Source organism: Ischnura elegans, chromosome 1 (genome assembly GCF_921293095.1).
Source record: "Ischnura elegans chromosome 1, ioIscEleg1.1, whole genome shotgun sequence".
NCBI lineage: Eukaryota > Metazoa > Arthropoda > Insecta > Odonata > Coenagrionidae > Ischnura > Ischnura elegans.
The window spans coordinates 26,410,788-26,438,702 of NC_060246.1; the positions used below are offsets into that span (position 1 = coordinate 26,410,788).

General features: G+C 37.2%; 1 protein-coding gene across 7 annotated transcripts in view; it reads right to left on the bottom strand.

Annotated features, from left to right (window-relative positions):
* LOC124157648 (cAMP-specific 3',5'-cyclic phosphodiesterase-like) overlaps window positions 1–27,915 on the bottom strand; it is a 970,120-nt gene that overhangs the window by 243,598 nt on the left and 698,607 nt on the right. For all 7 annotated transcript variants that reach the window (XM_046532584.1, XM_046532613.1, XM_046532575.1 and 4 more), the window contains 3 exons: window positions 7,704–7,805; window positions 6,953–7,017; window positions 5,841–5,953 (listed from right to left, as the gene is read on the bottom strand). In XM_046532584.1, coding sequence (XP_046388540.1) covers window positions 5,841–5,953; window positions 6,953–7,017; window positions 7,704–7,805 — 280 coding nt within the window. The remainder of the gene's footprint in view (window positions 1–5,840; window positions 5,954–6,952; window positions 7,018–7,703; window positions 7,806–27,915) is intronic.

Genomic DNA, 27,915 nt, shown 5'->3' on the forward strand with positions numbered 1-27,915 from the left:
GAGGCCATCAAACGGGAAAACCCGTTTGCCGAAGTGCATCACGTAGATCCTTCGTCCCATCTGCTAGTCTTCTCTGTCCGGTGACGTCTCCCCAAAGTCGCTAGGCCGAAGGAGAGAGAGAGAAACCCCTTCCCGTCTCTTGCACTGCGGCCGAGTGTGGCTAATAATCCGATTCTTGACGTCAAACTCCTCTCTCGCCCTTCCGATGAGCCGCGGCCGATCACGTAGCTCGCGGCACCCGAAAGGAGCGGCTAGCACGTGCCCGGGTGCCGTGCCGCGAATGCCGGATGATCGCTAGGCGCAGATTACCAGTAGGGAAAGCGCACTCTCGATAACGCAAGGAGCATTGGGACAATTCCGTGAGAGGGAGGACGGTTGGGAGGAGAGTCGGGATCTATGTGACTGAGAGAGCCATATTTATTACACTCGTTTTCGCTGGCTGGTAAAGGCCTGAGTCCTTTTTTTTGGTCACCATATTAGTTCTAACAACTTTTATCTTGTATGATGTTGGGCTCGATATGTTGGAAGTTCTTAATATTAGTAAAATAAGACATTGAAATATTTCCACCGAGTTTCATTATGACACTACGGATTTCGTCGATACAAACAACATTATAAATATTATGTTGTTTGTAAGGACGAAACGCGTAGCGTCGTAATAAAACTCAGTGGAAATATTGCAATGTCTTATTTTACTAATACTAACAATTTTTGTTAGCCGTTTGTTCTTAATGACCGTGTATTTTCGGTGATATATAACCTACTTAAATTTAATCTTAGGTATACCAAACAGTTCTAGACTTCCCGGATTTCTGGCTCTTAAGAGGTGTGGACTCTTACAAGGCTACCTAAATGAGTGAAAATTAATGAAAATACCAAATAAACAACTTTAACTACTATATTTCTCTCTACTTCAAAGGAAGAAATAAAGAATCGTTAAAAAAATACTTTTAAATTATGGAATTTCGAGCTAGCTTCAAGCAGAGAGATGTTTCAATTTATGAATTCACTTTTTTTCGTGACATATTTCTTACTATAGTAAATAAGATAAAATATATTAAACGAACAAGCAGAAAAATCTAATTTGGGGGTATATTTGCCCAATTTTGAAACTTGTTTTCTCTCCATTTATCCTTCACTTAACTCCTTATTTATCCTATAAATTGCTGTTATTAATAAAATTCTACGAGAGTGGAACACATAATACATATTAACATACCTGATTCTTGAATAAATTTTATGCTTATAAATTTGACGTAGCAGATAGGTAAAGACGACAAGATGAACATTTTTTAGTATAAATTAAATCAAATTTGATTCTTAGATTGTAGTTCTTAAAATTAAAATTCAAGTGTTGCCGACGTGTCCTTTTATTTACAAATGATCATCAGAGTTTGATATGTAAACATAAGAAATGGTTTAAGCACTTAGTCTTGCACAGTATTGACGAAAAAAGGAAACACTCAATAAAAATTACTTTCAAATAATTAAGTATTAAATATTATGATTAATATTATTTATTATTAATGTCTTTATAATAAATAATAGTTACTAATATTTGAAAAAATATTTTGAATAATAATTTAAAAAAAGATAATCTAAATTGACTGGTAACCATTAAATGTATTAGCTTAAGTTTCCATTAATAAGTATTGCATAAAGGTATAATAAATCTCTTGTATTCTAGTAAGTATTGTATCTACTACTCTTCTTTTTGTTAATTTTACCACAGAATATTTCTATATTACGATAAAAAACATTGTGGTATAAAATAATTAGAAAAACAATACCCGAGGATGGTTTATAAATAAACCGAAACTACTTGCATTTCAATTTCAAGACATGCACTCGAATATTCAAATTTGATTTTCAATGTAGACTCTTGGAAAAGAAGAACGAAATAATCTCATTGTAGCATCAAAATGGAGACTCTGCAAAATTTAAAGTCCTCTAATTCGGCTGGTATTTTAGTGCATGCCCTGGGAAGACCACATAGGAAAGGCTAGCAAGTTATAGCGTACTTTTTACTTGTGTAAATATCTATCCTCCCCATCGTACGGTAATTTACACCTATGCAAAGTGCTGGACTTCTCCACGAAAGTTACGTAAAAAAGGCAAAAACGATGACCTCAATTCGGCTCGCAAAATTAAACGGACGGAAATCGTTGCTATGATTAAATCAGCAAAAGTAAATAAAAACTCGGTCACTGGGTCTTAAATTTCCGAGTGCGGTGTATCCTGCGTGGTTCCTGAGCTTGGGCGCGGATTTTCCAGGCTAGACGACGCACTGGAGATTTTCAGCGGAAAAAATTATGGGTGGATAACGAAGTGGGACAAACGGGAGAGGAAGCGGAAATGAGGAGAAAAATGGTGAGCAATGTCGAATGATACGAGGAAGCAGGTATTTTAGGAATTATCTACGTGCACTTAATTACGATTGCAGCAGTGGGTATTGAAAATGAGCCTTACATATGTACATAAAAGGAATTTTCCCAAAGAACTATGTCATTTGTATGACAATATATGCATATAACAATTGAAATAAATATCAATTGCGTAACTTCGGTCACTAATGAGGAAATTAAGGGACACTTTAAGTTTTTAAATGAGCATGCGGATTCATCAATGCATGCTCTTCAAATTTGGAAACATCCATTTAGTTATACAATAAATCCTCGATAATATGAACTCGATTACATATGATACCCAGAAGATTACCAGGACTGGGTACTGATAAACAATAGGGGCATTAAAATAAATATGCCTACGGGGAACTCGATATAAATTAATTTTTCCAGTTTTGAATAAAATCCTTTAATAGAGGCTAGAATTGGAGATACAAGAAGCAAAGGGATGGGTAAAATATCAAATGTGCAACCATATGGTGAAAATTTACATACGAAAAAATACATAGTTGTATTCAATCAGAATAAATAGTAAAGTGTTTGGTTTTACAATAATAGTGCCAATTCATGCTTTGGTAGATACTATTGAAACTGATGGATACCTTTTTACCCTAGTATATAATTATTTTATATTTCAGCCATTTTTGAAGCACTATAAGTAAAAATAAAAAATAAATTTTACGAGTAATTCGTTTAAATTACTAATTATTCTCATCCACTAAGTCAATTAAATGAGCATATTTCATCCCTCGAATATAATGATCAATAGAGAAATATCTGAATACTTGGATGATTGTTTAAAAATGCTTAGTTAATTTCTATACAGGCAATTTCCGACAGAAAACTAATGTAAAAATCTCTAATTATGAAATAACATTAACGCATGGCAATCTCATTCAAATATTTTTAGTTAATCAAAGTTAATCAAGGTTAACGGAAATGAAGGAGTTCAAGAAATGGGCAAAAAAGGGAGCTGTTTCTAAATTATAAATTATTTAACACTTTGCTTGTAGTCCTAACTTATAGCATTACCCATTGGCATAGAAAGGAAATGAAAATAAAGTTGACACAAAACAACTTATTTCGCTTGGATATCAATAACTTATGTCTTTTGCACTTCCTCTGAATGGTCTTTTTTATCTTAAAAATTATAATTCCACACGTAAAATAAATGTGTGCCAACTCTAGAAAGAATATTTACAATAAACGTACATCAATTCACAGCGGAAGTACTAACAAAATTAAAGTTTCAGGAAAACACGAAAAACGGCGCGCCGAACAGTCTCTCCTGTCTATGGCCATGATATGATTAAGATTTACGAACACTTGCAGATGAATTCATGCTCCGCAACGCGGATTAAATGAAAATTATGACTTCCCTCCAGTGGAGGAGAATATTTGGAGCGGGCCCAGCAGAGTGCCCGGGCAACGCCCGCCCGCCCGACCGGCAACCCGCTTCCAAGTGCACGGATATATTTATTTCTCCCCGGGATTTCGCTCCATCCCACGGACATCCATCTCGGATTTAATAGGAATGCGACGAGACATGATATACGTGGGCCGGCGCTGCACACGGTACACGGCCAGCCCCACTATACAGTCTGCCTCGCTTACTCCGTACCCATCGTCTCGATCGAGTGGGCACTAAGGATACTCCTGCCTGCAAGGACCAAAACTTGCAATTCCACGGAAAAAGATGTGTAAAGTAACAAAAATAATGCATGCATTGTCTGTGCAGGAAAAAGGGTGAAAACTTAAGATGCGGAAATAGGAAGGGGCATTTCAAGGAATGTTTATACTCGAGAACGGAACGGTTCAACCATGTGGAATGAAAGGATTTCTTCCTCGCGGATAGGGTAGCGTTCCGCATACAGCGATTCCGGATTTTATCCAGGAAAAGCAAGGAGATATGTATATAAGGAGGGTGGACTTTATAATAGGGGGTTTGGTAAGGGTTTTCAGCAAAGACGAGGTTTGAGGTGGGGTTAACAGGGTTGGTCTCGACTGCAAGGATGTCGGAGCAAGACAAAAGAAGGGAGTGGTATAAGGAATTGTTCCAAGAAAGAAGGTTACTGGGGAACGGGGTGTGGGAGGGCTTCCGAAAGACAAATGGGGGTGGTGGTCTCCGAGACCGCAAGGCTTTCAGGGGAAAACCCTCCTTCCATTTGGCCCCTCGGCGGAAGGAACATATCGGCCCGAGTGATGAGACGCGTCTACGCCCGTTGAAGACGGCCTTCCCGCAATTCACGCGCGCAATGCGGGTGGCATATAGCTCGAGGGTGTGTCGAAGAGGATGCGTGTTATAAAAGAAGCGTACGAGGCTATTTTTAATTTGAATTCGGCTACCCAAGAACCACATATTTACTATTAGTTAAGGCGCACGAATTACAGTGAACAATACAACAAGGCAAGGAGGTAAAAAGCAATCAACGTGATACAACTTGAGTCTAAATTTCAGAGCAGCTAAATTATCGAGAACAGCCAATAAAAAGTACAAGAGAAGTATATATTTCACTATTGACAGGAAGCAGTACTTCTATTGACAAGATTAATATCAAAAAGAATTCTAAGAATACACGATGACTTAAAATCAGACTGACGTACTTTCTTGGTGCAAAAATAGCTATGCAATATTTAATTTAATTATTTTATATAACATTTCCATAGCAACGCTAATAAAATGTCAAAATAAATTTTTAATAACCTTATGCTACATAATGCGGTAATAACTTTACAATGGTTGGTTGGACAGTTATTCTTTACAATACCAGCTAAAAAAATGAAATTTTGTCCAGTAATAAGCTACCGAGCATAGGTAATATAGATTAAATAAAAGAACCTAATAATTGGAAAATAAACTATTATCCTGATAATACTTATTGACAATTTATTCGACGGTACTCACTATTTTAGAGAATAAATTATTACGGTTTTCTTGGATGTTATCATCAAATATAATGGGCGCAAGACCGATATTTATATATTTTCAATAATTTACCTTCATTTTCTCGAAAGTTTTCATTATAAAGTGAGCGATTTACAGTTTTTCAAACAGAAATGTGGGAAAGTCGATTTAATACCTATATATTTATCTTCCAACAGATCTTGATAAAAGACTATAGCAACGCTTCCATTCAATTACAGTTAGTCTGTTAGAATATCATAACCAATAAGTGACAATAATTGATATTTCAACGCTAAACTCACAAAAACCATCTTAAAGCATAAAATGTAAAGTATCATTTTCCATACGGTTACGATGAAAAGAAATTTATATTCTCAATCAATGCATGAGCTTCCTTTGAAAAAGAATTCGTGAGGGGCTTATGAATTCGAAACAATTAATACGACTAACGAGAAAGAAGTCCATCAAGGTTAAGTCAGCAGAAAGGCATGTTCATTAGCAAATGAAGAATTTATATACGTTCGTCTTACCTTGAGAGAGGCCATATCAGATACAGATCGGTGCGTCTGAATGGTCTCCAACTGGTCCAAGCACCAATCAAGCTCTTCCATTGTTTCCAATGACAGCTTGACATAAGCGTCATCTGTAAATGAATAATTATATTAACATATAGACAAAATTTTTCCTCAGACATTTTTAGTGTGAGTTTTTGGGAGCTGTTAAGTTCAACTTAATTTTACAATTTTGGACAAGATTTGCCTGAATTTTTATCAAAGATGCATTTCTCAAATTCAACATTTAAAACGAACAGGATGACACATTAGTTTTTAAAACTAGAAACCCACAAATATAAAATAGAGGAAAGAGTGTTTAGGCATAAAAAAGGCATAAAAACAAAATAGAGATTAGTTGCATCCAATTTTGTTTATATATCCTATACTGTTTTTCCTTCATATTGGAGGAGACATAAATATAAACTCAGTAGATATATGGCATTTCTACTTTGTCCTCAGAATTAAGTCACAGGAAATAATGTAGAATTAAAATCTATGACAATAATTGACAATGTGCATCTATGACAATGTGCATCAAAACAAATTTAGTTGATGAAAACTATCCTTGCGAAATTCAATATTTTTTATGAATACAAAGTTACATTACGTTTAGTTTTAGTGGCATTTGTATTTGTAAGTGGCGTAGTCTGAATTATTAATCAATAATGAAATATAAAGGCAACAAATGCCCAAAAAAATATAAATTTGGTGGATGAAATGTGAAAAATTTAACTATGTGCGTCAAAGGGTCTGGTTACTGCGTATTAGCAACGAAATTGAACTCTGCTGAATGTAATGGATAAATAAAGAGAAATTAATTTCATCATCTCTGAATCCCAGAAAATACTTTTGAGATTAACTCAAAAGTTTCTTCTAGAGTAAAAGTTTACGAGTAAAATTCGATATTCTTGGAAATTAAGATGATTTTAAGGGGGTGTATACTAGGATGATTCGAAAGATCCCGCTTCCTGGGTTTTTGACGCTGCGCCCTAGCGGCAATCGCATCAAACTACGAGTCGTAATTCGTCTTCGCCCATCCATCTGGCAGCGCCTCTTGCGGCGGCTCTACAAACTAACTCCACACTCACCTCCTGGCGTGAGGTTCCTCGTTTGCGGCGTCGCAGATCCAGTCGCCCCGGAAGATCGCCGGGACCTAGGGAGAGAATCGAAACGAGCACACGTCAGAAAAAAATAATTCATGTTCACTACAATGAATATTTCGCATAGTTAGTGGATGCTTACGAAAACGATAGTTATGAATTGCATTCTGAGCGCATGAGTTTCAGACGAGTTTGAAATAAATTTTGGACAAGAACAATGCATTGATGAATCTAATTTGCAGGCACAGCGCATTTAAAATAGAGAATTGAATTATGCACTCATTTCTCTTAAAAAATAGAAAACAAGAAATGGTTTTAAAACTATTACCCAAAATATAAATTTCACCGGCGGCACTATGCATCCATTTATAAGAAAAGAAGTGTGACAGCGGAAATGCACGTCATGTATGAAAATTTATGCCATTCGTTAAAAAAATAAGTAAAAACTTTTCTTTTAAACTTACAGGAGCAACTGACCAAAATAAGACACCTCCGTAAATTAAACAAACTTGGGAAAATAAATATTTTAAAGCACGCATTTAAAAAATAATTTTTGGCTGGTTATTTATTATTCCAATTCCAAAAACGAAACTAAAGCATTTAAAATAAAAGAACTTAACACATTTACCATACCGGTATCAGGTAAACGAGGTCCAAGCGAATAATAATGAGATATTGACAGTTACGGAAATGATAAGTAGATTAAGTTTTAATGAATACCCCACACACTAATACTCACTTGTTCGAGGGCACATTGGTGAGGCAGAGGAAGTTGTTTCGGACGCTCCGGAGACTGGCCAAAATCTGCGCGAATGGCGTAACGATGAGATCCTCACCGTGGCTGCACATGGAAAGGAAAAAAAGGGAAAATTTAATGTTGTGAATCACGACTTACAGAATAATAATAATGCTTAGGCCATACCAAGCTTAATCATCGCCAACATAGAGCATAGTAATCTCCCAATGCTCATCAATTTACATCTTATAACGTTAGCTATATTTTCACGAAAATCTGTCCAAATCCTGAGGCAAAATCTGTAATAATTAGTTATTCAATGCTATATTAAATGTGTGATGACAAACAGAACGAAAATTTATGATTTTGTTTTTTGGGTGCTTATCAAGAAAATTTCAGCGCAATTCACCGCAAAACAGCTCTTGCTAGTATTTAATGAATTCGCGAATACGATTAAATAATAAACATTTAGGCACCTACAAGAAAATAATGGATTAATAAACGATAGGAGACCCCAAAGTTTTTTATAATGATGTGTATTTTACAAAATAGTGTGCTACGGGTATGTCAGGAGTCCCATCTTAAATGTTGAAGTAATATTTGGAACCTAAAACAGAGAAGTTGGACTACTGAGTGAATTGAACAGGAAACGAAACAAATGAGACCTAGTAAAGAGAACAATTTTGATAACCCAATAAAGAAAACAGGAAGGAAAGACACGTGATTCATTGAAAACCTCATTCCTCGCCTTCAAAACAGGATGTTGCGGGTTCGAGTCCCGCTTGGGTAAGTTTTCCCTATCCAGGGAATGGTTGTTCGTGTACGTGCATTTGTTAAATTTGTTGAATACCCGGATATAAAATGGCCTATATGAGCTGTATTCGGTGATCTGGGTATAAAATAAAAATTTAAAATAAATAATAAAACTAAAATACACCATCAGGGAGATATCTATTAGGAGCAGTCAGTGAGGGGCACTACAGAAATAGAGTATGCGCAGCTATGTAACACACCTGACGAAATAAGATAATAAGAGAGGTAGCTCGACACGGAGGATACAGTTTTGAGCTGGAAATATTTTTTTTATTTAAAGAAGAACCCTCATACTATTATAACATCCGAAGGATGAGAGCCCCTGCTTTTTATGTGCCAGCCTACAACGCAAAAAAAACGGCTAGGACAACATTTTCTTACTTCTTGCTCACAACTTCTCCCTCAACCTTTTTCAACTCCAATTATGAGTCTCTCCGGCCATAGGAAAAATAATTGCATTACTACTCTTAATATGTGGACCAATCAGAATTTAAGGGGCAGTATTAGATGTTAGCCTCACGTTAGAGAATACATTTGAACTAATTCTTTAACAAACTCTCCTTGGTGCAGTTTACTTGCGGCGCATAATCGATCACTGGGCAGTTATTTTGGATTTATGAGGGAAAAATTATCCTTAACGAATCATCAATAGATAATAAATTTCAAACCCTGAGGTAAGTAAGGTATGGCAGCTAATTACTGCATTAAGGCCAACTTATATTAAGAGTGCAGTTCCATAATAAATTATTTTTAGCGACCATGAATTTGATGCAAAACTTCACCACCATAATCAAACTTCCTACTCTCAGAGATTGAATTTTGTAACTGATTTCAAAGGCAGATTCTAAAAATGGCAAAAATAAAAGAGAAATGCAAAATATGTGGAAGGAGCACGGAAAGGAAAGCAGTTAAGGAGAAATATGATGAGAAGGAGAAAGAGATATGGGCGCAACTCTTGATCGACCATGTCATTTAGCCAACCTGGTAATGGTGCCGTATCTGCATCGGAAATCAACGGCCACAAAATATTCCGTTATCCTACTCCGCTTCAGCAGAACAATTTATCAAAAGGAGGGATAATATCGGCGGACTTGCTCTTTCTTCACGACGAAGCGGAATCAACGACTTACTGCATTTGAACCTTACTCGAAATTCTTTCAACCTTTGCCGACATGGTAAGTTCACATTTTCAATGCTTAAATCTTCCGCCAAAATAATTTATTGAGCCAACTCTCATATCTTCATATCGGCTGTCACGTGAAATAAAATACAGGTCTTCGGGGAATTGAAGAACAAAAGAGATATTTAAGACATCTATTCGTGAAAGTGTCACCATGGGTCATGTCGAAAAGATAAAACTAACATCTTAAGGGTATGCCCTTAAATGCTTATTGTGATTGCCTACAAAATGTGAAATAAAATAGGTTGCAAGGGATACTTCACCTATTCCTAGCGCTCTAGATATATCAAGAAACAAAATTAGTGAAAATGGCAAAGGTCTTAGAAAAAGAGAAGTAAAATCCGAAATTCTAGGGATATTTTCACTGTAAAAACATGCAAAATTAACGACAGTTAAGTATGATTTTATTGCAAATCTATGTTGTTATCCCTCAGCATGGAATGCACTCGCTAGGAGTTAAAAAACTAATTATTGGTATGGAGGCCTTCAATTCACCACTTTCGATTCACTTACAATCTGCTTAGATATTAGAATTGTTTTTTACTTCTTCCTTTATTTTTACGATTCATTCCTTCTTACCGTCCGAATTTAAACATATTAATGGAGCAAGACACAATGTGAAAGACAAAATGAGAATAAGATAAAGAAGTCGAAGCTGATTGTGCGTTAAGCAAATTAGGAGTGACGATTTGGCAAGGCTACCAAAAAAGCAGGAAATATGTTTTGCTACACCGCATTATCGAACTCATAGAATGGCGAAAGAGGAAGAACGAGATACGATTGGAAAAAGAAAAAGGTATTTTTAAAATTTCAGCACGTCAGGGGCTTCTGCTGTCAAAGATAAGAAGGACAGGAACGGAGGAAGCGGGCGATGGAGTGGCGGAAATGGTGGACGATAGCATGGACAGGGCAACCCCAAGGAATTTTGTGGCAAGAGGAAAGAAATGAAATGAATAGATGGAGGGACGCGGTGGAAATTGGTTTTTGGAGGAAGAGAGATCGAGGAGGAGGGGAAGGGAAGACAGGGGAAGGATGGAATGAGATTCATTTGATTCTCCTTATTAAAGTGCCACGGGATGGAAGCTGGCACAGACCGCCCCGCATCTCATCACATGATCAGGAACATTGGAGGAAGGGGGCGAAGTGAAGAACACGCAGCAGCATATTGAGATAGGAAGTGAAACGCATTCGGTTTAACTCAAATATAATACACGAGCATAATGTACATTTCAAATACCTTCCGTATTGGTTAATATAAGTTATAGTTATCTTTAAGAAACATTGTTTTTTTCTCTTCAGATGTGGGCCTCATATGAGAATGCAATTGAGCAATGAATATTTCAATATTATTTTCATAACATATTTATTCACATCAAAAAATGAAAATTATATTTAAATGATAAAAAATATCAACTATTTGTGAAAATTGGAATAAATATTAGCAAGTTGTCAGTGCTGATTAATTTAATTTGACTATTTTTTTAATTTAGCGTGGTAATGTAAAGCAGGTAAAGTTTTAGACAAGGGTAGTAATGGAGAGGGTAGATATTCATTTCAAAAATCTATTCTGGGGTTAAGTTATTTTCACACTTTTTGCTTTTTACGCAAAGAAAAAAACATGTTTTTTTGTATGACACCAATTTCTCAACTAAAACAATCCAACCAGACTCTTTAGACGTCGAGTCTCATATATGCCAATAAGCTGCTCTCTATTATACAATGCAAAACTTATGGGTCAACATCAGAAGATTTCCATTCGTGGACAAGAAGGCAATCTACGCACCCGTGTGGCATTAGCAATTCTGTGCCTTTTTGCGAAAATATGTGGTGGGAAGAATGAATATTTTAAGCTAAAAAATGGGAAAAAGGTCAAAAAAGTGACTCAGAAAAGTGGAGGATACAGAGAAAAGGAAGTAAGGAATGGAGAAAAAGCAAAGCCTTACGGATTAGATGGGCTGGGAGATACCGGAATGGTGGACGGTAGTCCAGAATTCTGAAAAATGTGGCACGTTAATCTAATGGAAAACAAAGCTGAGTATTCAACGTTTTTGGCGTCACTGATTATGAATTTGACCTCGGAACTTGAAAATGAAAGCAAAAATGTTGCGGATGCCAAAGATATTTAACCGTTTATGGGAATTCTTGGAATCTTGTCACCGAGTTTAGTAAATTTGCTTCGTAAATAGATTATGCTTGTTCATGTGAATCAGCACGATATTTTCATTTTCTCATAAGGAGATATCATCTAAATATTCATTTACTCCTTGTTCCTAGATACTTGCAATAGATACACGTAAGGCACAGAATGAGCAGGAGCAGGGCTGGAGGTTGCCTTCATTTTTCAAGCATAAAGGTCGAGTCTCAAAACTTACTCACGTTATAGGATATGTATTTTAAAGCTTAAGGTTTCGAAAATAACCTAAATTATTTGCAAAGGAGCATGTAAGTAAAACAGGATGGCACTTTTCCCCAATTGATTACCAGTCACTTTCGGTTTTATACATTTTTATCATGAAAATGCAATTGAAATGAGAAAATTAGGCGTTATTTAGAATCAAAAATTTGAAAGTGATTTTTATATTTCTTCTGTTCCTTTTTAGAAAACTCAAATACGAATTATAACAGTGCAGCTGTATAGGAGGCTTATTTAGTCGTGCACTGGGAATACACTTCCAGTATCATGTTTGCTTGCATTTAGACTGGTCTGCGCCGTTTACGTTCCGATTCCAGTAATTTTCAGTGAAAAAATTAAGATTCCTCTTGTACGTATAAAACATAAACCCCTATACTTGTATGGACTGTTCCGAAAACCAATTTCCATAATTTATGACTGCATTCTATCCGATTTCAGCCCTAAAACTTAGCACTGTTAATAAAGAGAGGTTTGCATTCCTGAACCAAAATTTAACATCCACGCGGCCGTTTTCGCATTAGCCCTTCCACGGCTCCACGGGTTAGAGAAGAAAGAATAGAGGGTGAATAGTAAGGAGGTGTGGGAAAAGGTCAAAGAGATGCCAGAGTCAGAAAGCATAAGGAGATAAAAGGGAATGGAAAGAAAGGGGAAACCGACGAGGAAAAGGATCCACAAAGAGGATCAAGCTAACAGCTTTCTGTATAAGCACATGCTATTTTATAGACATGTGCTCCAGCAGGGTGAGTTTCAGCAGTAGATCGTGGTAGCGTAAAGTAATTACCCTTTGGAATAAAATTGTGTATCGTTGATTGTTAGATTAGTTCATCAGGGCATTTCAGTGGTATTGGCACTAAAATTTAGTAGCTCTCACGAAATAAGAAGGGTGCATTTATAACTATCCTCGAATATTTGAGTGGCCTATGAATTAAAATCAATAAATACACATTCCATCCCCAATAACTCCGAAATTAGGGGTTCTTTTCTATGCCTACTTATATTCTAAAGTCCTCACAACAACCTAGTATTTATCTCATATCGGATTACGCATGCACGTTTTCCGCAAAGCCAATCCCTGAACTTCTCATCGGAGAACGGAACAGGAAGAAGAAAAGGCGGCGACTGAGAAGATGAGAAGAAGGTTGAAATTATCCTGGATACAGGAAGCACCAGAGGGAAGAAAGAGAGGAGGAGGAGTCAGAAGCCGACAAACTGGAGAGGAATAGGAAATACTGGAGAGAACCGCATACACCTCCCCTCATTCTCCTCCTCCACGGGAGCGTGCGGTCACGGGGGTGGAGGAAGGGGTCGTGGCTCTGGGACGCTCCGGGATGGTAATGGCGCACGGGCCCTCACTTTGCAAGCGAACAATGGCAGGGAAGAGAGTGAGGAGGCATCGGAGCGGGTTTGGTTTGGTGGGGGGAGAGGCTCGACTCTGCTGCGAAAGAGATAATGGAAGGAAGGGGGCTGAGATTATTAAGGTGGTGGCCGGGGGGTTTGAAAGAGTGCCCGGAGAGGCGGCAAGGGGTGGCGAGGGTGGTGGCGAGGTGAAGCGCTAGTTATAAATTGAAGAAAGAGAGTTACGGGAGCGTGGAAATTTCGACGCTGGATTGTCACTTGGAGCAAGAAGGACGTCCCAGTTTCACGTACATTTTTTTTTTGAAAATTTGCTTTATTAAAAACTCTATTCTTTAAAGCGATAAAAAAAACCACTCACAGTAATGCCGGACGGGAGAATAAGTCTCGAAAATTCTCTAAATAATGGGTCATAATTTCCTTGTCGCTAAAAATAGGACCATGGTTTGAATTCATGGCCTTAGAAAAGCAAAGTTTCATTTATCATATGATGAGTATGATATGCATACATTTGGAAACAATAAATAATTATCCGTATTTTATTTCGTAAAATAAATGTCAAAATACTAACCAAGCTTCACCACTCTACTAGAAACGAGCCTCACCAAAATATTGGACTAATAATCTCGCGTAACCACTTCAAATTATAAACATTTAAGTAACTGGCAGAAATATTAATTTGGAAACTTAGTATTTCAAAGTGGCCTCATCTTGAATTCAAACTTGCAGTCGGTCAAAATACATTAATTACACGGAGTGATTAATCTCCAAATGATACGAATATATTAACCTTCATTCAAGTTTAAATTAATAAACTCGTAAAAGCATGCTAATATAGCACTATAGTTTGTCTGTTTTTTGGTACGCAATTGCTAATACTAAAAACAACAAGCGCATTCTTGGCTATTCTTAGTGAGATATTTTAGTAAAAATTAAAGTAAATGACCTGAATAACCCTCCAAATAATTCAAGAAGACATTTTATTATTATTAGGCATCTAGGATTGCATAGCTTATGTATAGTGAGATTAAATTGTGCATCGTTGATTGTTAGATTATTTCATCAGGGATTTCCAATGGCCTTGGGACAAATATTTAGCATTAGAAGGTTTAAATTAAAATTTAGCATTAGAAGGTTTAACGAAACATAGCGTATAAATTTTACTAAGCCAAATTTAGCTTGAGTTTTCAGCATTATTTTCGCTAATATCAAGAGTTAAATTGAGGATAAAGAGCTCAAAATAAAGAAAATATAAAAACTCTACAGAAACGATCAACTGACAGTAAATTTTCTTTAGTAAGTAATATATCAGGGCAATTAAATGTAATTACGTTTTACATTAGCATTATTGTCGCCCAATGAGCTAGTTTAACTATCTTATACAATATGAATTTCCGTATGGAATCGTCGATTAGACTGACTTCCGCCACAATTAAAGAAACTGCGATACAAAATATTTTTAAGAAGTTCTCCAAAATAACTAAAAGGAAAGCCAAGGTATTCATCAGCCCAAATATTTAAGACTGTTTTGTTTACAGTCAACTTCCTCAAGTGAAATCTGATAATGCGAAAGATAGGAAAGAAATGAATTAATCTAAAACATAGTCGCTATTTCCAGAGTGGAACGCCGCAAAATTTTGAGGGAAAAAAATATTTTCTCAACAGTAGTTGTAAAAGCTTCTACCTACCTTGCTACAGATGATCGTTAACTATGATCATTAGCCAAGTGAAAAAGTTGGAACTTTATTAATACCATTTGCGAAAACTTTGTTTGGCAAGAACATCCGCAATCCTCAGGGAAAACTTCCCATACATAACCATAGGAGTAAAACGACAAGAGCAGCTTCGAGCTTGCACATCCACCAACTTGGCGACTGCGTCGTCATTACGCCGAACTTCTTGGTGGCCGTTCCTCCAGCCTCATCACTGCCACCACCAACTCCTCGCATTCACATTTACGGACCAACTGAGGCTGCGATGTCTCTAGTGGTAGTTGAACGTAGTGGACTAAATTAGACTTTAACTTGATTCGAGCAAGAATCATACTGTTCTCGAAAACTGATCGGATTCACAAAAAGGCAGCCGTTCTCATTTGAAATAAATAACGCAGTTTTAAACACTTTAATTTCTGTTTTTTTTGGTGCGTCAAATTCACTGAAAATAATTTTGTCAATAGCAGGAATTTTCTTTTAAGTTTGCTCAGAAGCATGGAAGCATTTGTTCAGAAACTAAGTGTGATGATTAAAAAGTTGGATTATTCACTCATTACAATCGGAGCCTTTCTTCTAATATTGCTAGTGCTTTAAGTATAATAGAATGTTCAAGGCAGCGCTTACCTAGCAGCGTTTTAGGTGTAGTAAATATTTAAGCTTTAAAGACGAAAGATACAACAATCCTTATACACGCAGAATCAGTATTGAGTAAAAATGAACGAGAAAATTCTTTCCGGGCACCAAGTCTTCAACTAGATCGAAGAATAATGAAAATCCTTGTTGATGTCTCAGAAAATTGTTTGTTATTGAAAAATGTTATTCTGCATGAGATATTGCAAGAAGGCCTAAACTTCGAACAGAAACAATTCCTGATTTTACTTGATAGGATGACAACTCAAAACACTGCATAAGGGAATAGTTCAGTGGTATTCAATGTATCCCGATGCTCTGAGAAACATGAAAGTCGGCTTATTTTCAACGCCTCTCATGTACTGGGATGGAACCTTTGAAACTATTTGAATAAGACTGATGCAGAAAGGTGAATAAAATTCATATCACGAATGAAAAGCACCCAGGAGATACCAGCGGCATTTCATTGTACAGGCATTTAATTAATCCAAACTTATATTAATATAAATGTTAACTTACGCTATGCAGGAAATGAAATTATCTCACTGGTATTATGATTTATGACAACTAACACAAAAGACGAACTAATAGAAGTAGCTTAATTTTATTGTATAGATGTAATATAAAATTCTATAAATATTTATCGTAACAAAAGTTTTCACCGAATCCAAAAATGAGGATTCTTTGTTACCTTTTCACTTTTATTCCCTTCACTAACACCGTTTCAATATGTATATAGAGTTTTAAACAATAAGATTTCATTCGGCTTCAATACAGTTTTGAGCAGTTTACTGCGAAACGAACTTTGCGAGGTGAAAGCTCCACCTTGCACAAACTCGGATAAAGCTAGGACTCGTGACAGAGAAAATGAATTATCTCAGAGTGACTGAGCACAAGGTTAGTGGCTTGAAGCTTGAAAAGGAAGGCATAAGCGACTTTGGGAGTGAGGGTGGAGAAATTTCGATATTACGGGAGTTTTAGAACTACGCCTCCTTGAAATCTATGGAAGTCGGTGATGCAAATTCAAAACAGACTTCAGAACGACTTCTATTGAACCGAGTGACAACTCAGTATTCCATAGAAATCGATTCCAAGAACCCTGAATTCGCTCAAAAGAATTCAGCTTTCTTAAATTTTGCTAGTCTTTCAATTGGCAATAACTGAAATTTGAGTCTTTTGATTTTCTCCAATTTCCTCGTTTGTGACAATTTTCTTTGCCAAGAGCCCCACAGTCTTTTGTCTATGACTTAATATTCTCGGTGGTTAAAATTGAGATTTAAATTACTGAGATTGATAAATATTTCGGCAGTGCATTAAAATTATGAGCATATCGCCGCATTAAATCGCGGAACTAAAATTAGGATCCAAATATGAACTATTTAAACCTTAAATAAAGGGAAAATGAGTCTAATACAAAAATAAACATAATAATAGTATCTACATATTTGAAATTAATGTTTTCTAGTTGATATTTACTTTTACTTATGCCTTTTACGTATTTTAAGTTTTGATTCCATATTTAATCTAGCTTAATATACATCCGATTCTACCCAACAACTAAAATTAACCTTTCCTCAATGGAAAAAAACTGCTGCATTACACATTACAGATGGGTTCCCAAAGAAAGCGTCTACTCAGGTAGAAATATTTTTCGTAAAGCATGCGGGGGAGCAAAAGTTGAATCTACCTAGCATTGCTAATAAGAACACATTTACATGATTATAAAATTAATAAACCTTGGGCTAAGCGGATGGTTAGTAATCACTGAAATTATTTAATAGATAACTCATAATAATGAGTTCTTGGCGCTAATAATCTGTAAAATAGTTAGCAATGTAATGATCGATTCTACTATTAAAAAATGAGGCTTATAAAGTAATGTCCCGCAGAATAGAAAAACGAGGAAATATAAGAATAGAAAGCAAGGTAAGATTACTCAAAATGTTTTACATTTCTTCATCCCATAATCTTGCAAACAACTTGAAGTAATATAAGAAAGAAAAGAGCCTAAAGATATTTAATAGGCATATCGTATCCCCTAGCTTCACCCTCAACACATATTTTTTCCATAGAATGCGTTCCATAACCTCCCCAGCAATGATATCGTTTCTCATATAGCGTTTCATCGATCCAATTCCAAATTCTATGCCTTTACTCGGAAGAGAGTGATTCAAATTTGATCCCCGCTTCGCACTCGAGTTCCTTCCTGTTTGGAACATTCCACGCAATCATCCGCCATTGTCCCAATACAGGTCGCAATCGTCTCGAATGGAAAATACCGAAAAGTTCCCTTCCTCACGACTGGGCGAGGAATATTGAAAATTTTCCTCCTCCCTCCGCCATCGGGTGAAATGTCAGGGCTGAGTAGTGCCAGGAACGGCGGGCGGGATAAAAGCATTCAACGAAGGGGAATGTTGATGCCCAGATAATCTCTCTTCTTTACCATCCTTTACCTCACTACTCTTTGTCTTCTGTCCTTCCTTCACTACTTATCTGACTACTCGAAATATTTGTCTGTTATCTGACTACTCGAGTAAGAACTTCACTTACTTTCCACTGATCCATAAATACTGACTGAGTTCATTGTTCCTGTATTTGATTGATTTATTTTTTTGTTGATACGTTCTATGTTTATTTAGAGTTACAAGAAGAAATTTAATTTTTTCATTTTGTGATATGATTATTTTGTTTCCCCTACGTCCATTTTCAACTGAGTTTATTCATCTATTTGCTTATGGATACGTTTATGTTCATTCAGTGTTAGAAGAAGAAATTCAGTTTTTTTATATTGTTGCATGATGTCTTTGTTACTCCTATGTCCATTGTCAACGCACACCTTGTAATTTAATATGTTATAAACAAGGAGGTTATAAATATACTGGAGGGGGCACCACTGGTTCCGAGCGTTGAGCGCAGCATGGCAGGAATGGGGGTGCTTGGGAAGGATAGCCACGCTTACTTTGACCAAAACATTGATAATCCCCTAAGAAATAATGATAACTATTTGGTGAAATATTCGGTCATGATCGTTGTTACGTTAAAATAAAATATCGCAAACAAACACAGTAAAACTTTTTTCTATCATTATTGGAAAGCTTTGTGAAAATATGACTTGAATATCTTTTCCCAAGGAAAAATTATTGTCAATCACCAGGGTTTTGCTGTGCAACTAGCTTAGCGGAAAATAACATTTCACAAATGAGAAATATCCATTCCCCTGCACTTCTACTGGTAATTAATAAGATTACAGCCGATGGAAATCTTACGATAGCGGAACGGTCGCAATAATAGTACGAAGGTATGTTCACGACGATATACTATCACCACGATATGACTATATGGACAGTTTAATATACACAGTAGTATGACGAACGATCGGAAAACTCCCGACGACAATCAAGAAGTAATTGTTGCAATTTCATTTTACAAATCAGAGGCGATGTATATAAGGAATGGAATACTTGATTACATACGTACACTGTTTGAGACTAATTTATGTCCGAAAATGGTCAAAGCAAGATGGCAGAATTCTGACCGCGCTTAAAAATCGGATACAGGGCCTCCAGATAATAGGGTAGTTTCCTTCATCAAAGAAAACGAAAGGCATTGATTGCGATTCGTTACCCACTATTAGTGAATTCATAATACACAAATTATTTGGTTTTTGAAATACCGGTTTAGACGAATGGCAAGGGTCAAATTTTATCCTCATTTGAAAAAGGCCAGATTGGCGCCCATGCGATGCCACTCCACATGACGTCACAGGGACCTAGTTTCTACACGAGAGGATAGGAGTTATGCATCGTCTGAGGTTACCAATGCATACATGAGGCACAGAGCTCAGGGAAACATGTCTTAATAATCACCTATTAAAACTGGCTAAGGTCGGAAAGTTTTCTTCGTTTGATAAGGTATTAATAAACCTTTTTTAAGCCAAGCGCTACCATCCAGCAAGGTACTCAACTACCCGCTAGCAGCCTGCGACGTATCAGCGCTAAGCCTCGCCTCAAGGTCACCTCACCGGGCGGGAGGGGAACCAGAAATACGACGTACGGAGATATTTCCCGGAATTCATTCTTAAGCGTCGCGTTTTCGCGCGCTTGAAAATTTTCACTTTTCATTTAATCGCGAAAAATAGATACTGTCATTTAAAAATCTAAAAGCGTGAAATACGTACTCCAGGAGTAATAATCTTTCGATTAAGGCAATAAAAAAATATTAGGAAACCACCCTATTACAGCCTCCTTGGTTAAAAAGGAGTTCAAAACCCTTAGAACAATAAACAAATTTATTTATTTATTTTATTTTTATTTTATTTTTTATTTTATTCTCAAACCACCGGATACAGCTCTTTATTGGCCATTTTACACCGGGGTGTTCAACAAATGTAACAAGTATACGTAGACAAACGACCATGCCCTGGACCGGGGAAACCTCCCCAGGCGGGACTCGAACCCGCGACCTCTTCTTTGGCAGGCGAGAACGTTACCCCGCCGCCACCGAGGCCGGCAGACCTCGTCCCGTTACTTCTCTAAGTTACTTCTCTACCGTTACTTCTCTAAGTCCCCTTCCCACTCATTTCTTCACCGACTCTCGGAATCCGCCCACGAGCTGTCGGCTGAGAGCAACAAAAACGAGTGGGATGGAAGAAGAAGCCATCAATTCTTCGAGGTTCCACGCACTCATGTTAGATACGAAAGTATATTGACCCCATGAATCGACGGAGGTTTTTTTCCATTTCTTGGCAAAGCCTTATTTTGGAAAGTGGACAACAATTCCTTGACCATTTATCTATTTTTGCTGCCTTTTCACTGAAGCAAATCCGGTGTTTTGTGAGTCTTTCGAAGAACTTACCAAGGAAGCCTGAAAAACAGGTACATATAACGGCGCCTCTAAGATACCTCTAACACCATAGCTAAGTATATTGTTTTACAGCAGGTATTTATGAAATAAGATTATATGAATGGCAATCAAAAGATCAAAAGACTGGACAATTTTATCTCTAAGCAAGTTTAAGGTTTACTGGTAAAGGATTGAAATATCGGAGGTTTGAAACAAGTTTAGAATCATCTCGCCATGGTTTAAGTACCTAATGGTTACATGACCGTACTGTAACCCAATATTTCTTGACTATAACCCTGTAACATTAACTCCTGCAATCCATTTACGGTGATTGATTTACTATAACAAAGAGTTTTGACCCAGCTATAAAAATTAAAGATTACCATGTGCAACAGGGTGCCAAATAATTCTTTGAGGTAAAAATTAAATTCTCTTTAAAGCCATGGTCAATTCCACTAACTAATTTACTAACAGTAGCTAATTTCATGCCAACCTAGGCTTCGATCAGCCCGATTGCATAAATACCCCATTTGGCGCAGTAATTATTAGCATCTGCCTAATATGTACATTGATAATTTTAATCTAAGGCAATTTTGATCTATTTGATGCTATATAATCGCTAAGAGTTAATTATAATGCATAAATCCTAAGGAATGAGTACTGATGTTTGTTAAAAGATTGAAAATCAATGCTTTATTTATTTATTGGCTGTAATTATCTGGAGGCGCTGTATTCGAGTTTTAAGCGAGGTCAGAATTCTGCCATCTTGCTTTGACCATTTTTGGACTTAAAATTAGTCTCAAATAGAGTACGTATATAATCAAGTATTCCATTCCTTATATCGCCTCATATTTGTAAAATGAAAATGCAACAATTACTTCTTGATTGTCGTCGGGAGTTTTCCGATCGTTCGTCATACTGCTGTGTATATTAAAATTTCCATATGGTCATATCGTGGTGATAGTACATCATCCTGAACATACCTTCGTAGTACTATTATTGCGACCGGTCCGCTATCGTAAGAATTCCATCGGCTGTAAATATATCGATATGTAAAAATATATCGATCTCCTCTTGTTTGTTCGAACGTGATAATTTACGAGACAATCATGCAGTCACAGTTTCCTTCCCTGCTCACCGCGAACGAGCACGGCCGTATCGAAAAAATTAAAGAACCCAAAACTTGCTGGAAGAGGGATAAAAAGGGGGAGCCATGTCGAGGGCGAGCAACTAATTACGGAATCATTCAGCCCTTTCCCGCTCTTTCTTGCCAAAGTTTTGTGTTTTTTAATAAAAAAAAAACGAAGGAGTCACGCCAAAGAGGCGGAGCTCACCTCGTGTACCTTTGAGCAGAGCTTATCGACGCCGCCGAATTATTAATTCGATAGAAAAACCGCGGCGAAGCGCCGTGCGCACGCACCATTTGGAAGGCTGTGGGAGGGTGGGTGAGGAGAGGCACCTCCTGCCACTATCCGTCATCGGCGTATTTTGCGGCAACAGGGGGAAAAGGGGAGTAAAATGATGTAGGAGAAGTCATTTCGAAGAAGGGAAACTCCTCCTTTAAGAAAGCCTGCAAATAAATTCTGACGTTATCCTTCTCGATCACAGAACTTAGTCAAGCCCCCGGCCAATTTTTTAAAACGCGATAAATTTTTCGTAGCAGCGGCGGTAAAATAGATATCCCCACGAAATTTTTATATCAAGATTATTTTTATTGAATACTAAACCATTCATTTGAATATTTTCATTTTTACATGAAACTGTCAAAAAAATATTTCTCACGTAAACTTTTTTATCAACAATAATCTACGAATTTTGCAGAAAGATTTTGCAACTAATATATTATTAGAAGATATAAGTGAAAATACATATTTCCAAGGATGCCAAAACTATTTTTTATTGAAACGCAATGTTTGGACCACAGCAAGAGGAAGCAGGCCAAGATAAAGACGGAAAAACCATATTTAGAAATTTGTGAGTCTCTTATGGTGTCGCCTGATAAGTAATATTCAAGGAAACCCCACAATTGCAGCCTCCATCCATCTCGTCTAGTCTAGGAGATGTTGGTGAGGGCGGGGAGAGTAAAATCATGGGGAAATAGGGAGTTCATATCTCGCGCGACCTTCAGCCCCACGGCACGGATAGACTCACGGAATTGCACATAAAAAGGGGAGGAGAGAGCGGGGGTTGGGACTCGCAGAAGTTTTGGCCCCCGTAAAAATGAATGAAATGGAGGATCCAGGGACGATGTAAGGGGATAAGAACGGGAGGTCGAGGGAAAGGCACCGTGAAGAAAGTTGTTCCGTAACTCAGTAGGGCGTATCTCAAGGAAAGGAGTGTAGGAATCTACAATAGACCTCCCAGTTATATTATATGCACTATGGTTCCGATACGTCAATCTCCCACCTAAAATCATTAATAAATTCTGCCACAATATCTTTCTCGCCTAACTTCTGATCAATTTTACCTCGTTAACATCTTGAGAACTCTCGTTCGTTTGAATAAGAAATGCTGTTTTGGCATCCTAGGAAATATGAATTTTCACAGATTTTTCCTAAATATATATATGTTACAAGTGCCTCGTTCCTCATGAGAACTTTCGTCAAAATATAAGTTTAAATATGGACAAAAAAGAATAATCGGGTTCTACGTATGCGATTAAAATCAGAATGGCAAAACCCGATATCACATTACGCGTTGGATGGGTCTGCAGATCATGACTGGCTGATTCTGACATCAGAGAGCGTTTACTTGTAGTTCGTGTTGAATTGAAAATTTATTACCATAAAATTTAAAACTAATGATAAAGGAGAAGTATCAGAAATATTCGTCTTAAAGAAAATCAATTTCTAGCCTTTTCCTCTTGGCCATAATATTACCTAAGGATTCCTTGTTGTTCTCAGTTTTCGGTTACTGCCCGCCCACTTTGAGCGCTCCTATAAATATTTACTCCGAGGTCAATATCGGGGCATGCAGAGCCATTTCAGAAAAAATTCGGTAAACGTTTTGGCTGTGATTTCAGAGTTCTGAAGAAGCATCCATAAGAAACTAATCCCACGAATCAATGGAGCAGTTTGACCATCACCTCTTGGGAAATACTCTCACGATTTGAATAAATGGCCAGACTGTTTTAAACCGATATATTACAATATTAGGAAATCTTATTTATTGGAAATTAGGATCTAAGGATAGATCCTTCACCCAAATCGCACGCATAGAATACAACACATCATTATCCAATGTGACTGCGTAGGTTTTCGCGGTGTCTAGGTTCCAAAATCTCCATTCTTTCGGTGCTACCGCGTCCGTTGTTTCTTGATGATGTTGAGATGGAGATTTTGGGACATCATAATACATTCATTTACCTCACATTAAGAAACAGCTCGGGAAGCGTGATGGTCTAGTGGTAGGTGCACTTGGGAGCAATGGGTACCGGGAGAAGCCTTCGTACGCAGCCATTCAAAAATCGTAGAGGTTGGATATAGCCCAAGAAAATGATACTTACCCTGACTGATAGGCACTATACTGACTGTGTGAAATTTATACACACAGCAAAAAAGTAAAATATGTTAAGATGATACGCGTTCTGAGTCCCAAGTAACATTTATTGAATTCATTTATTGCTCGGGGGAAAAATGAGTTCCTATACCTATTCTTTTGATAATATATGTCTCTTAATATATCATTTCTGTTGGCCCAAGAAATAAAGTCAGATTTAGGACAATATTATCCGTGTCTCTCTGAAAAATATCTGTCGTAAGAAGCTTAAGCTATCTACGCCCTAACGCCTGTTTACATGGTACATTAACCCTTAAAAGTTAATGTCTAAATGTATGAATGCGTGAGTGAAAGCAAAAATGTACCACGTAACCACCCAACTTGTACGGACGCATGCACAGAAATATTTGCTCTAATTTGCTTCATATATTCGTACATATCTCGTTCCGGTCCACCAAACGAGATCATGAATTCACACATTTACTCGCACGTGTTAATTTATTATGTAAAGAGGCCTTATTACATTGTCTCCAAGCCTCTAGCCAGCGGCTCCCAGCCGAATCTGTATAAAATACATATGTAAAACTTTCTGAATAAGTTCAACTGATTCAGGCATGATATACTTAGTGGAAGTTTGACTTATTGAAATGAAAGGTAGTTAAACTTTTAAACAATTATTTAATGCGTACGATGCGTTTAATCTCACCGAGTCATCGTCAGGTACAATATCGCGTCATCATCTGATACATACGCATGAAATTATTTTGGAAAAGTGCAGCTACATTTCACTTCAAAACGTGACACATTCTGTTCGCTCGTAGTAGTTTTGACGAATAGCTTCACTTTCCTTGTAGCTTGGGGAAATAAGCGAACGAAAGAAAAGGAGGAATGAAACTGTGAAACGACGAAAAGATTTGACGGAGGTAGCGTCGCGGGGAAAATGGTTTTTGGCCTTCCTCTCATTTGGGATTAAAGGGAGGACTCGAGTGGCGGCAGGCTTAAAGGCGTGGCAGGTGATGGCGGAGGAATGGAAGAAGAGGCGCCAAAGGCAGGCGGCGACAAACCGCGGAGGCGGAACCGCATGAAACTTGAGATCGTTAAATCTTGAGCAAAGAAATGCGACTCGCAAAGTTGAGTGGAGGTAGGAACTCGTATAGCGATCATAACCTTGGGAGATGGTGGAACAAATAATTCTGAGCAAAAGCAAGAGCATATCGTATTTTCACTCTAATTGGAAATGATAATTTTATGGCGTTTCCGAAAATTTGTTTCAATTTAAGGTTATCAATAGTGATGGAAATATTTAGATAAAAATATTATAAGAGATAATTTTGAACCTAAAAGCATGGTATATAAAACTTTATATGAAATACAATATAAAAATATCGGATTCAATATCATTTGGGTGAGACGTAAAGATTCGTCAAGCTTTGACTATACTCATAACTACGAAAAACGGGCTCGTTGACGACAGGGTTATAGAAAACGATTGAGATGGGAAATTTGGCAAATACCAGAAAATGTGTGCAATACGTAACACTGAAAATGATGGCACATAAATTTTCATTCAATTTCTAATTTGTTCTATTGTATTTCTGACAATTACCATCAACTTTCCATCTTTTCCTTTTTACATCATGCTAAGCATTCAGAAAAGAAAATTTACAAAGGGATTGGATAAATGAGAATATGTTGAAACATGCGGTGCTGTATTGCCTGGCCCAGAAATTACCATACTCGACTCGACTCGATACTTGCGAGTAGTTTTCAACTCGACTCGATACTCGACTCGAGATCAAAAAGTGCTACTCGCCCATCCCTAACACTTTCATCTCCTGGGACGTAAATTATGCCTCATCAATGAATGTCCTGGTATTAAAAACATGTTACAACTCCTGGCAACTGGTGCTTTAAAATTTCTAAGTTAATCAGGCCGTGATAAATCAGGTTCCGTCTATCTCAGACTTCACCCGGGGTACTGGGAAAAACTCAGCTTCCTGGTGGTTTGAAAAGTTAATGAAAGACAGAGGAAACCGTTTTAATTAAATCCTTATGCAATTACTTCACGCACTTGCTATTTGCTCATGCGGAAAAATTCTGTGAAACGCGTTCCGCTATCAAAAAATACAATAGGTCTTATTTGAGCGGGGTGTGGGTGTTAAGGATGGAAAGTAGCAGCACTCGACTTTCAAGAGAGCACGTGTAAGCTGCGATCATGGCCAAGATATTACGCTGCGGTTTCAGGTAAAGTGAAGTAATAAGAAACCCATTATAACATTGTTATTTCCTTCAAGCCCAAAAAGCTGTTATCATATATCTAGGGGAGTATTTAGGACAATAACCATAGTGCTCGGAGGAGAGAAAATTGGGGACAAAGATGAAGAAATAATATTTAACTTATTTCTTATATCATTTTTGAGAGCATACATCAATTCCGATTTTTTAATCTTTGCTTTGAGATAAAAAAGAAGATAATCTATTTATTAAGTTATACCTTCTTCAAAACTTAAAGAGACGCTGGATTTCCCACTTCTTTGAATTCTGGGAGGAGATACTACGGGTGGACTATTAATACTTCTTACAGAAGTCAACGAAGATAAAATTGTTGCAAATAGATAATAAGTATAGAATTGTTTGGGTGTACATGTAAAAGGCATTGTTAATATCTATTTATTGACTGAATGGAGGAATAGGAACTTAATGCTAACACAATTCTTACTTCGAGAATAGAAGCGACGATTAGCTTAACATTGCTAGATTTTGTTGGAATAATATACGGCCCTTCGGGTTACAAAGAGGTAGGAAGGAGTTTCTCAGTGTAAGGTAAAGAAGTAAAGGGAAGGGCATGTTTTGTAAGAGACAGTGGCGCCTTTAGTCGCAGCAAGGCGAATTTTGGGGGCGAAAAGCTCAAGGGGAAATAATCGATGACAGGGGTACTAAGTTGAGGAAAGGAAATGAGGTGAGGGGAGAACGGTAGAGAAGGAGAGAAAAATAGGATGAAAGATCAGGAGGGAGATTCAAACGGATATTTCCGAAAGGACAGAAGGGAGAAAACGAAAAAACCGCGATGATATGCTCCATTCTTGGAGAGAAAAGGATATGAGGGGATGAGAAGTCAAGGGATACAGGTCATATTTTTCTTAACATAGTTAGGTAAACTCAACTGTTAGAAGAAATACATAAAAACTTGGTTGCCAAAGGGATATGAGTGAGCCTATGTTCTGTGCTGACATCGAGTGGAAAATCAAATGCACTACTAAATATCTGATTGATATCCTTTGTTTTCTTTAGCTAAGTGAGATAGATAAGTAAGATAGCTAAGGAATTATTTAAAACCAATGATTTATGTCTAAAATAAATTTGTATTAGCGATAATGGCTCAGTTCCTCACCTCTTTAGAACTCCGTATTTCGCTGTTTTCACATGCCGGTGGAATATATGAGTGATCTTTGATCGCAATGTGAACAAATGTAGAGAAACAGGAGAGGAGTTATTCAAGACACAGTGGCGCCTGTAAACGAGATAAAATTATTGGGGCGAAAACCCAGGAGAAAGAATTATGGGGTTATTGCCTGTTGGTGGCAATGAAAGGAGAGGAGAGTGTATAGGACATAGAAGGGAGGAAACAAAAGAAAGAAGAATAAGAAAAAAAGGAGAGGGGAATAAAAAGCAGGAAGGAGATTACATCGGAAAAAAATGGGAGCAAGTAGGGAACGAAGCGATTATTTGCGATGATATTACACTACATTCCAAAACAGGGCTGTATTTCCAAAT